This window comes from Leucoraja erinacea, chromosome 11 (assembly GCF_028641065.1).
Source record: "Leucoraja erinacea ecotype New England chromosome 11, Leri_hhj_1, whole genome shotgun sequence".
NCBI lineage: Eukaryota > Metazoa > Chordata > Chondrichthyes > Rajiformes > Rajidae > Leucoraja > Leucoraja erinaceus.
Window position 1 is genome coordinate 43,920,592 of NC_073387.1, and position 13,494 is coordinate 43,934,085.

The 13,494-nt window shown below is 40.6% G+C and overlaps 1 protein-coding gene across 4 annotated transcripts in view; it reads right to left on the reverse strand.

Moving 5' to 3' along the window:
• Positions 1-267: 267 nt before the first annotated feature.
• The window catches only part of pfdn1 (prefoldin subunit 1), a 374,815-nt gene continuing 361,588 nt past the window's right edge, over positions 268-13,494 (reverse strand). For all 4 annotated transcript variants that reach the window (XR_008724260.1, XM_055643126.1, XM_055643123.1 and 1 more), the window contains one exon: positions 268-1,088. Coding sequence is in view for 3 of the 4 variants with exons in the window: in XM_055643126.1 (XP_055499101.1) it covers positions 1,005-1,088 (84 nt within the window). In the remaining variant the exon portion in view is untranslated. The remainder of the gene's footprint in view (positions 1,089-13,494) is intronic.

The following is a 13,494-nucleotide window of genomic DNA, read 5'->3' on the forward strand; positions in this document are numbered from 1 at the left end:
CCACTACTCATGTATCAAATCTTGTATAGAGCTCCTTTATGAGGGAATTTCCCGTTTCCGGTTGTTAGCATGAAAAGGGAATTTAAATGTCACAATTTGCAACCACTTTAAATCAGTTTCTAATACATCAAAGTCCCATTTAATGTTTAAACACACTACAATGCTTTCCTAATTTTGCTAATTAATTGACCCAGTAGTTCTGTGGGGTGCTGCCACTAAAAGCGAAAGTTCAAAGCTTAGCCTATTCACATACTTGTTAGCAAGATGAAGTGTGCAATTGAAGATTTTATTATTGCTTTGCCAGATTATTCCCATCATGTGGAACAAATAATGAGACAATTTCAAAACAAAACATCTGACATTCACAAATACTTATTTATATTCCTTTTATATTCCATTTACATTACATAACAGATGCCAGATTAAGGGACAATGGTGTTAATAAACCTCTCAAGATCAGTTCACCTCTCAAGATAAATACACAGAATACACAGAAAACACAAAAATGCCTTCTAAGCAATGCAGCTACTTTAGGTTCAGTGTTAAAATGACTGTGATATAGCAAAATGGGGCTACTTACATTTACCATATAAACAGAAGTAAGGATTTGCTGTTTTGACAAGGACATTGAGGAAATAATAATAATTAGCAATAAACATATTGCTGGATCGCACTATATTTACTGGACCAAAATGTTCCCACAAGCAAATAATCATTTGTACAGATAAGATGTAACATTTCAACTGCTCTTATATTAATGTTTATTTCAGTTGGATTCCAGGTTATTGGTCATGAGACAGCTCCTGTCATTTACACTACTTGATCCTTATAGAAGGATTACAGGACGTAATGATAAATGGGCCTACAATTATGCCACTGGAGAAGGGACATTGACCTACAGGTAAAGCTATGATCTAGGTCATGTGCACCAGCCTCCTCAAACCCAACTAAAATGAACACTGATATAAAAGTGGTTGAAAAGCGGTTCCTAGTTACTAAAACTGTTATTGTCCTCTTCGTGCCATTAACATTTCTCTAATGTTGTCTTCTGCATCTTTCACACTACGTTCCAAATAGGACTTCCGTTGCTGTCAAAAGAAGAAAAAAAAAACACATGTAATTAATCTGTTACCAAATTGTTCACCTTTAGCTTTTCTATTAATGACTCCAAGGAGACCAAATTAATTGCTGAATCTATCTTTGTAGCCATACAATAATCATTGAATTAAATCATCCAAAAATATCTCTATCGGCTTTCTTGTGCGTACTGAGCGGAGAAAAAAAACTAGCCACTTAGTACATTACACCCTTCCAGGTGTTTCTCAGACAGCTGAAGTGCTTGTGCAACCACTGGATAGAAACATTTATTTTATCATTCGGGTTTTCTGAAAAAATGTGCCAATAAGTGAACATGAAGTCTGTTCATGAAAATAAACTGAGGATGAGTAAATGGATATTCTATTTGAGTAATAGACACAAAATGCTGGAGTAATTCAGCAGGTCAGGCAGCATCTCTGGAGAAAAGGAATACATGTCATTTTGGGTTGAAACACCTCTTTAGACATTTTTGACCCGAAACGTCATCTATTCTTTTTCTCCAGAGATGCTGCCTGCCCTGCTGAATTACTCTTGAATTTTGTGTTTATCTACTAACTGAATAACTTACCCTGCAATGTACCTTTCTGAATATGGTTTATATTCAGTTCCATGACAGAAAAAACACAAAACATGTTTTCAGTTTTCTTCTAATTTTCCAGAAATGATGGCCAGAATTTATATTATCAATATTCTTTACAAGGTTATATTTTTCTACTTGAATGTATACCTACTGTTTTATCTTGTTCATTCATGTAATATTTCCCATGCTATCTAAACACCTAATTTTTTTAATCAATTGATGTTATGCTGTACACCCAAATCCTGTTTTGTTCACTTAATTCCCAGTGCTGGAAAGTTTCTCATACACAATTCTAAAATAGATTTATTTTTACAACCAACCTAAATTTAAGGGCGTATTTCAAAATATTGCAGCTGAGTCAGTCGGTGTGTTCATTTCTTGGGAGTAAATAGCAGCTTTTAGAGTACATAACTTCTGATATTTTACCTGCTAACAAACGTGTTGGCTTCAGACATCGGTAATTGGCCTTCCTTAGCCATTATTATTCAAGGTGGATCAGGGAGTGAGTGGGTCATGGCGTTGACAAACTGAGAGATGGGCTGCTTTGCTCCCTTGCCCCTTAGCTGAGACATCCTGGATCCAATACAGATCCCTATTTTCCCCAATTTCTGATCAGAATCTACATGGGTCAATCCCTCCACAAACTCCCCAATAGCTCTGCTGTAGTAATCTCTCCAAGGTCTCTTTTGCTCTCTCTCCTTTCTGGAACAGGCAGGGACAATGGAGTGGTGTTGAGAGCAGTCTACCACAACTTTGTGATAGGGACTTCTACCACAATGTCATCAAACTATCAATGTAGATACGATATTTTATTATTAATCAGAATGTAAACCTATCTGTACATTGATTAGAATCATTGCAACCTTCCAGAGATCTGAAAATCACCTGTCACTGGAGAAGTAGTGTACTGGCTCCACAAGCCCAAATAAGATAGAGTTAATAAAGCATAACCTTGCAACTTTTTGTTTTAGAAAGCTATAAATGCCATCTGGTTCCCCATCTATTTTCAGAAGGTTTGCCAAAACAAGGCAAATTACATATGACCTTCTTTCAAGCTTTTAGTTAAGAATTCTGGGTCAACTACTCCAAGAAATTTCTCAGCTTCATCGACAACTGAGACCATAAAGGCAGTGGAGTAAATGAACTTTGTGCTATCTGTCATCTCATTCTCTAACAAAATCACCATCACTAAAGTGTATTGTGTACAGTACAAGGTTATATTGCAGACAGTACTAGCAGCACTATGTAAAATAGCCATCATTGTGGCAGATATAATCTAGAACATTTAATCCTGATTCAATTATACACACAATCATAATTGAGCTAATTAAATTAGTTTATTATCATGTAAATCTTGCTTGCCGCAAGATTATACTTAAAATTATACATGAGATTTAAAAAGAAAAGACTGTGCAAGACCTTAATGCAGTTATAAAATAAGTCCATGGTAGTGTAAGAGGTGGTCCGTGGTGTTCCGTTGCAACGGTAGGATTACAGTTGTGCAGGTCGGTTCAATAACCTGATGTAGGAAAGTAACTGCTCCTGAACCCGGTAGTGTGACAATTCACGCTTCTGTACCTCCTGCCCGATGGCAGCGGCAAGACATAGGGCATGACCGGGTTTGATGATAGATGCCACCTTCTTGAGGCAGTGCCTTATGTAGATGCTTTCAATGGTGGGGAGAATAGTACCCATGATGGACAAGGCAGATGGACAAGGCAGAGTCCATCACTCACTGCTGCCCCTTCTATTCCTCTGCATTGGAATTGCCATAGCAGGCCATGCAACCAGTCAAGATATTTGAACAGTAAATCTGCTCAGTGTCTAGTTTGGTTTAGTTTAGAGATAGAGCATGAAAACAGGCCCTTCAGCCCACCAAATCGACACAGACCATTGATCACCCATTCACACTAGTTCTATGTTATCCCACTTTCTCATCTGCTCCCAACACACCATGGGTAATTGTTACACAGGCCACTGAACCTACAGATCCACATGTCTTTTCAATGTGAGAGGAAAGGGAGCACCTGGAGAAAACCCACACGGTCACAGGAAGAACATGCAAACTCCACACAGACAGCACCCAAGGTCAGAATTGAACCTAGATCTTTGGCGCTATGAAACAGCAGCTGTATCAGCTGCGCCACTGCGTTGATTAATTTCCCCAACTCCAATGAACGCTATTTCTTCCGAAGAGCTGTCTGGGTTTCTCACTCCCCAGATGTTGTCCGACCTGCTGAGTATCCCATGTATTTGTTTCATATCTCCCAGCCTCTATGGTTTTACTTACAAAATTCTTAAGGGGTTGGATAGGTTAGATGCAGGAAGATTGTTCCCGATGTTGGGGAAGTCCAGGACAAGGGGTCACAGTTTAAGGATAAAGTGGAAATCGTTTAGGGCCGAGATGAGAAAACATTTTTCACACAGAGAGTGGTGAATCTCTGGAACTCTCTGCCACAGAAAGTAGTTGAGGCCAGTTCATTGGCTATATTTAAGAGGGAGCTAGATGTGGCCCTTGTGGCTAAAGGGATCAGGGGGTATGGAGAGAAGGCAGGTACAGGATACCGAGTTGGATGATCAGCCATGATCACATTGAATGGCGGTGCAGGCTCGAAGGGCCGATTGGCCTACTCCTGCACCTATTTCCTATGTTTCTATGCTTATGTTTCAATTATCAGCCTTGATGCCCATTATTAATTTCAGCTATTTTCATCTTCCAATGCTCCTTCCAGACCTCCCGCCAGACACAGGAACAGCTTTTTCCCCTCTATTATTTGGCTTCTGAATGGTCCTTTCATAAGTTATGGTACTGTTCAATTCACCTCTACCCCAGACATTGGACTTTGTCTATGGAACTGGTGAGTTACGATGCTGAGAACAATATTCTGCAAGGCACTTAACTTCTTTTTGATATTTGTATAAATATTGTTTTCTGTTTTTTAAAAGATCAATCAATCAGTACTAATGCACTAATAATCGAGTCACCAAATGCTATTTTACTCTGCATTTGGACAACATGGCTCCAAACCACATCACAGGCTTGGTTCACGAACTTAACCAATGAGCTGAGTTCCAGAGGTGAAGTGAATGGCTGTCTTTGATATGAAGCCAACATTTGATCAACTATGGCATCAAAGAGTTTCAGTAAAATTGAAGTTAGTAGGCTTGAAGAGGACCAGATTCCAATGGTTGGGAGTCATACCTCACACAGTTGTGGTTAATGGATGTTACTCAACATAGCTATGCAACATCACTGCCAAAATGTATCTGAGCCCAACCATCTTACGTTGCTTCATCACCGATTCTCCTTTCATCATAAGGTCAGAAGGAGGGATGATCACTGATGATCAAGAAGGTGAAAAGCAGATTTACCAAAATGATACTGGATACGGAATTTTAGCAATCAGGTTAGATTGGAAAAGCTGTAGTTGTTTTCTTTGGAGCAAAGGAAGTTGACATAAGATTTGATAGATTTGATAGAGTACAGGATTATGATAGATTTGGACAAAGGAAACAAAGAGAAGCAGGCAATTGAGGAAATTCAGAGTGTCTCCGAGGATCCTCCAGTGCTTCTATGCAGCGGTGGTGGAAAGCATCTTGTCCGGGAACATTACCATCTGGTTTGGGAATTGCTCTGCCAAGGACAAGAAGGCTCTGCAAAGAGTAGTGCATTCGGCCGAACGCACTATGGGAACTTCACTTGCCCCCCTGCAGGAACTATACATCAGGAGGTGCAACTCCAGAGCCAACAATATCATGAGAGACCCCTTCCACCCCTGCAACGGACTGTTCCAGCTGCTACGGTCAGGCAAACGCCTCCGTTGCCATGCGGTGAGAACAGAGAGGTTGAGAAGGAGTTTCTTCCCAGAGGCCATTCGGACTGTAAATGCCTATCTCACCAGGGACTAACTCTACTGAACGTTTTTCCTTCCATTATCTATTATGTAAAGGTATATGTGTGTTATGATTGTGTTTATAGGTTGTTTGTCTTTTTGCACAAAAGTCCGCGAGCATTGCCACTTTCATTTCACTGCACATCTCGTATGTGTATGTGACAAATAAACTTGACTTGACTTGACTTTAAAGTTTTAGACAGGAAACATGGGGGCGATACGAGGAAGATAAAAAAAACATACCAAGTAGTAATGAACTGGAACTTATTGCTTATATGGGCAACGGAAGTAGAGAATATAAATGATCTCAACAGGGAGTTGGGGAGGCATTTAGAGGGAAATAAACTTACATCATTAAGAGGATATGGAGGGTATATTGGGAATGCCAGGAATGGAGAACTGACATGGAGAATAATTGCCCCTGCATCTGAAGGCAGAGAGCCAGTGGTAGGGTCCCTTGGTATTACTGCTCCAGCCCATTCATTCACAAGAAGGATCTTTCAGCAAAGGGACATTGGGAGAGATATGCATAAGTTAAGCAGATTCTGGAACAGTAACAAGGAAGAGCATGAAATACTCTTATAGTAAATAGGAAAATAAATTTAAATACCAAAAGAATACATAACAGATTCAAATTCTAAAATAAAGTAGGAAAAATGCAAAATAATAAAATATTTTACAAAAGCAACAAGTTGGTGCATGAGAAACAAAAATGTTGGATATGCACTAGAAAAGTGTCTAGGAGTATTCGGCCATCTCCCAGCACACAGAACTTTAAAATACAACTTCAAAGCTGAATGAAAAAGTACGCCCAGCACTCTTTTATTTAAAAATGTGTCCAATAATCTTAGGAAATATTTCATTTTTTGTTTCCAATCAAAGCATATATGGTGCTCTGCTAAAGGAAATTTTATAAGGACTAAACTACTATTAATGAAATCATCTAATTTTATAACAATCCAGATTAATAGTGATAAGTGCCTGATTTATTCAGGTTTGTCAAGTATCATTGTCACACGGCCAGGATTCAACTTAAGATTCTAACCACATATAAGAAATGCCCTCAATGCACGGATGTGTGTTATAGAGTAAATACGTAAAGGACAAAAACCATCTACAGAAAATAAAATGGATGCAAATTATACCAAATTGATGAATAATCTTCTAGTGTATGAGTACAAATCTATGCATAAACTCTGAAGTCTCAACAGATCAAAACTGATTTCAATTAGATTTTTGGGAACTGGGGTACAATGCCAAAACTCAATGCACTCTGAATGGTTAACATTATCAGATTTCAGAAATACATTTTTTTTAAATTATGTGACAGTCAATTTTAAATTTTAAATCTAGACAAAGCTACATATGCAAATACGCAATATACAATACATGTATTCTTCAATTTACCATGGTTTGATTTGGACATTTTCCCAACAAGGCAGTGACTCTAATGGGTATGCGCCTTTGATTTAGTTTAATTTCATCAATGTATCTAAAATTATACCAATCTCCATGCATAATGCATTTTATATATCCTCCCACGTCAATTTGTCTTTCATGGGGTCGCAGAGCTCCACACGTTATGATGATTCACTACAATTATTGTGGACTTTCTTCAAGACAAGTAGTTCTGGGGATTGCTCCTTCCGAGCAGTCAAGACTAGCTATAAATATTAATGTTAAGCAAGAAGTACTTAATAGGTAAAAAGTTGAGCGTTTGATAGACATCTAGAGTTCGTTAAATTATGCAGAGCCAATAATGTGAGCAAACTGTAACAACATGAACAAAATTTAAAAAAGGCAGGCACCCATTTACCCCTGAAAGTACTTTAAGTGTTACAAAGGACAGTAATATTATAACGATTAGAATGTAAAAAGGGTTAAACATGTAGTCACATTGGAATCACATGATGGGTCTTAAGGTCTGAAGAAGGGACTCCACCCGAAACGTCACTCAATCCTTCTCTCCAGAGATGCTGCCTGTCCTGCTGAGTTACTCTAGCTTTTTGTATCTATCTTTTAAGGACTTTTTTGATATCTTCAAGGCCAGTCTTGGCTGTTTGAATCTTTCAAGACATGTGCAAACCGGCATAACATTTGTCTTGAACAGGAAGCAGCCAGCGCAGGTACCATGGCGGTGAAATATTTTCCAGAGTATTCTCTTGAACAAATGTCGTATAAGATGAGAATAAGATGAGCTTTTTTGGAAGACTTTGGATCTACCACACACAGTGCCTCAGGAAGGCCGTCAGCACCCATAAAGACTCCTCACACCCTTGTAATGGTCTGTTCGAACTACTTCCCTCCGGCAGACATTACAAGGCCTTCTACGCCCGAACCTCCAGACTCAGGAACAGCTTCATTCCCAGAGCTATAGCGGCTCTGAACCGGCCCTGCTGAGTGCCCCCCATCCCCCCTGGACTGTCTCCCTCGGATGGTCACGTCGCACAGACACATATGCACTTTAGTCTGTTGAACAGTTTTGATTGTTTTACTGTTCTTTTTACAATCCATGTTCTCGGGATATCAATACCTAAATTCAAATTTTATTAGTTACTAGACCAAGTGCAGATCCGTTGGGTCTGCTCCCCCAATGGTGTGACCCCCCAACCCAATATTCCACCATGCACCCGTCTCCTCCAATGGAACTGAAGCCGTTGCCAAATGTAAGTTTCCAGCACTCCCCTGCCTCCCTCAATTGCACCTCCCCTGCCTGCTGCAGCAGTGAAAAGTTCAATGTTCCTGTCTTGCAACTTTGTTTCAAAGTGTGTTGGAAGCTGATAGGAAGGAGCAGCCGTCAACGAATCAAAAGGCAGGAAGGGATCCGTACTGCAGGCGGACGGATTTGAGTTTTATATATATATAGATTTATGTTATGACATCGGTTGGAAGCTGCATACCAAATCTCGTTGCGCATATGTGCAATGACAATAAAATATATTATTATTATTATTATTATTATTATAGATTTGAGGGATGAGAAAACTATTGCAGACTTCAACACAACCAAAGACTACCTTTCCCTTATCCTTGAAGACAACGTTGATAGACCCTATTTGTCAATCACTCAGGAAATTGTTTAGGTTTTTCTGACTGTAATTTGCAGAGTTCTGGAATGTAACTAAGCTTTTCACATTTAATAAATGGGACCCTTTTGATTTACTCAAGGAAATATTTTCAAGATATGCAACACTTATCAAGGAATATCTTTACATCATTCTCTGAAACATCCAAGAGATTGTGTCGATAAACAGTTCAAGTTGATATAGATGCCTCTCAAGCAGAAGCAGAAAATCAAAATTCTACTTGGTTTAAATGAAATACATTTTATTTTACGCTGATGAAATTTAAGTCAGTCACAAAAGAAAAAGTTTTAAATTTAAAATTGTGTTCTTGTGGCTTTTAATATTGTCATGCGGTAGGATAACTTGCTTGGCAGATGAAATCTCTAGAATTGCACATAACTTAGTAGTTTGATCCTCTTTAGAACTATGTAGTTGTCCTTTGTCCAAGGGTAACTACCAGTCAGTAGTAGCCAACCTAATAAAAATCAATATAATGTATAGATCCACACTCCCCTCCCCCCACCCCATGCATACTGGCTTCTAATTCCCATTTAATATTCCCACCCAATTTTTCAGTGTTGCAATCTTAGTGACTAGTGATAAAGTCAGGCACTATGGCTCAATCTACAATCTTTGGAATTTATTTTCCACAGGTCTCTGAACATCCAGTTCTCATGCCGTTACATCATGATAAGTCACTGGACTGACAAATTAAAAGCAAGTACCTGTGGTTAAGTTTTAAAAAAGTGGCTTCCGTTTTAGCAAACTAATGGTTTATCAAAGTAGATGACAAGGCTGTTCAATCTTTGCTCACCTGGTAACATTTCTCTGTAGTTGTGACAACTACCTTTTATTTACCAGCTGCTTATATGATTACAGGAGAGATAAGCATACAGTCATCCAGCATACCCAGCAGGCATTTACCAACATGCATTTAACTATTTTAATAAAAGTAACTTACATTTGAACAAGTACATTCTGCCAGCAATCTAGTACTTCATGAATTGCATGTATGTTAAGTGCATCCAATGCATATATTCATACATTTGGGGACATTAAATAATCAATTTTAAGTAATGTAGGCCAACCCACATTTTAATCTAACATCTGAAGCACAACAACTCGAAGATGAAAAGGCCACTAAACCACATCATCCTTAAATTCGCAATTTTAATTCCTTCCTTTCCACAACCGACTCACAACTCGGACCAAAAAAATTATCCACAAAGATCCGGTAAAATCAATAATGCTTACTCACATTGAAGACATAGAAATAAGAATTATGAAAAACGAAAACATTTTAACCATAATCAATGTTACCAGACAACTGGGATGACTAGAACAGTCATCTCTGGGAGGGGGGAGTGCTGCGGCCATTTTGCTACGTCCTAAATAGGTGGTTTCAAGACAAAGGCCAACATGGACGATGCTTTCTGCATTTCAGAGCTCAAACGCAAAAGCTGCATCCATGTATCTGTTGATTACGGTCACTTTTGAAATGAAGTGAAGCCAAGTTTAAAATAAAAGGCATAATTTATTTTAAAAAGTTCATTATTAAAAAGTTATTTTTATGCTATCGTTCCCATTTTATTAATCAACAGGATTCTATTCTATGGTTAGTCTAGCATTCATCTCCTCCAAAATTGCTGAGGATATCCAGTAGTTTTGCAAGGAACTATTGCAAACACCGGTTTGGAATTCTTGCACAAATATGCAAGTCCTGAAATTACTGGTTAACACTGGGCAATGTTATGGCAAATGGATAGGGATTCTGTTATTGGCATATGTGGAGTCATGAGAATCCGTATCTGTAGGACCTATAACCTGTAATCAAGTGAGAACACCCACCCAGTTAAAGTCAGTGTGTGAAACTAGCCTGAGACTCAGTGTGCACGGCTCCCATTTCCAGGGAGTGTTTATGTGTGTTTTTACTCCAAGGTCACATGATAGTAATGATCCCAGCAAATAATGAATATTTGTTTGTCTAAGTCCCCCTGACTTCAGCAGGTCTGAGGCGGGGGTAATAGATCCGGTGTTGGAGATCTGTTCTACAAACTATAGTGGAAAGAAGGAACTGCAGATGCTGGTTTACAAATTAAAGACATAAAATGCTGAAGTAACTCAGCGGGCCAGGCAGTATCTCTGGAGAAGATTCAGATTCAGATTCAATTTTAATTGTCATTGTCAGTGTACAGTACAGAGACAACGAAATGCATTTAGCATCTCCCTGGAACAGCGACATAGCAAATGATTTGAATAAATAATAATGTGTCCGGGGGGGGGGGGGGGGGGGGGGTGGTGATTGGCAGTCAACGAGGTACGTTGTTGAGTAGAGTGACAGCCGCCGGGAAGAAGCTGTTCCTCGACCTGCTGGTTCGGCAACGGAGAGACCTGTAGCGCCTCCCGGGTGGTAGGAGGGTAAACAGTCCATGGTTGGGGTGAGAGCAGTCCTTGGCGATGTGGTAATTGTTAGTTTCCTTTATAATGCAGATAGATATTAACATTTGTTAAAGTTTCTCCAATATCCGTGTTATATAGAGGTTATGCTATAGTGTCTGCAATCTCTGACGGTCAGAGGTTATCATTTAAGATAAATAACAGTTAGTAATAATTAAAGCAAACTATCTTAATTAAAAATGTAATATACTTCTTATACCTTTCTTTCTTGAAGTAGTCTCTCTGGTCATATGGGCTTATGGGATCCTGTCCGAGGTTTAACCTGACAGTGGTTTAACAAACAGACTCCTCATGGAAGTGTCAGGAATGTTAGCAAATTTGTGCTCCAAATTTGTGTGGAAAAATGACCGTCGCAGCTACAGGTGCACAACCTTTTATCCGAAGATCCAAATAACGAAAACCTCCGAATAGCGACATTTTTTCAGTCCTTGAAAAAAGGTCCTTGAAAACGTTCACCGAGGGCGGCCCGCAGAGGTGACAGAGGAACCTCCGGTCGGTCCTCGAAGAAAGGGGAACTAAATCCCCATCCATAAAAGAGAAGGTGAGGGTATATTGCGCGGGAGGGTTAATAATTGACAATATGCTGCTGTCTGCCCGCTGAGTTAAAAAAGTTCCCACGGTAGACTCACGATACACAGTGTATCGTGAAGTCTTGCGTGGGAACTTTTTTAACTCAGCGGGCAGGGAGCTGCAGATTGTCGCTCCCTTCAGTTTCACCCCACCTACACCCCTCTGCTTCCCGGCCATGTGTGTGACCCCTTCCCTCCCCTCTCCAGCTCCCCGTGCATTGCACCGGCGTAGGGGCTTTGCACTGTCTTCACGTCGGCAATGCCAGTCACCGGAGACGTCAGGACCAACGGGACACCGACCCCCAGGCCCACTGCAAGCACGGAGATCCCAGATCAGCAACTCCAGTCCAGCCCCGCTCCAACTCCAGAGGGGCAGCTGCTACTGGTGCGCAAGGTGCGTCTTGTTCTCGGGCTGTGAGCGAACTGCCACTTGTCGCCGTAGCGGCCCATCGGGGTGCGGATTCCTCTGGAGTTGGAGGGGGAGGGGGGTATTGTGCTGTTTGATCGCCCCCTGCTATCCCAGGGACAGGGAGACAGGACGTTCACCGAGGGCGGCCCGCAGAGGTGACAGCGGAACCTCCGGTCGGTCCTCGACGAAAGGGGAACTAAATCCCCATTCATAAAAGAGAAGGTGAGGGTACATTGACCGGGAGAGTAGGAATCCCAAGACAAAGTTGAGTGAGCGTTCACCGAGGGTGGCCCGCAGAGGTGACAGTGGAACCTCGGGTCGGTCCTGGAAGAAAGGGGAACTAAAAAGAGAAGTGGAGGGTATATTGCGCGGGAGGGTATATCGCCTACCTGGAAGAAACCAGACATTTTTTCCAGGATGTCGTCTGCACACCAAAGCTCACGTTTGGCGCCTCTGCTGCACATGGATATAAGAGTGTGAAAATGTCGCCTAAGGGCATGTAGCCCCGCTAGGGTGACATGAGTGCGGGAGGTGATTCAATGCTGCGGGCACATTTACAAATTCAGGAATTCATTCAACACACTGCATTTCATACAGACATTTATTCTGCAAGAAAAAAACTACACTGAAGACTCAAACTCGCGACCGAGGAACTGCCGGGATCAAGGCGCAAACTCGCGACCTTGCGGATATGAGCCGAGCACTCTACCACTGAGCCAGCCATTAAAATCTACGCTAAAAAATTTCCATTCCGAAGACCGACAAATTCCAAATTACGAAAAGTGTCTGGTCCCAAGGCTGTCGGATAAAAGGTTGTGCACCTGTATTTGGAAAAACTTGACACCGTTGACAGAAGGCAAAGCCTAGGAAGTAGCCCCTGCCTTTGTCAGAAGTATTTGTAGGCATTGCATGGGTGAGCCTGGTTACACACTCAGTGACCTGCGATCACATAGTCCTCGCCATTTTAAATCCAGAGTTGAACTTCTGCAAATTCAGCTTTCCAGATGCGATTCGGTGATGTCTGCCACTCACACGCAGACTTGGCAAAAATGAACAGCGATCTGAACTTGGCAAATATCAGACCAATAGATTAATAGCTTCCTTCGATATTTTCACTAAGGAAATGGGTGCTTTGAGAGAATTGTTCATGGGAAAATGTATCATCACCTTCATTCATTCAGAGAAATATTTTGTTCATTACATTATGGAGGAAGTAAGAACAGGATGAGTAATGACCTAGTCAGGTTATGACTCAAATCTTCAACTGTAGGTGGTAGTTATAATTGACAGGAAATGATATATCATCCAAAAAGAATGAATGCATGAATCGTTTCAGCTTTCTGCCACAAATTATTTCGAATACTCAGCTCTGGTGTATGTGAAATAAAATGACCAGACATACAGCATTATCCCTAAGTAGGTT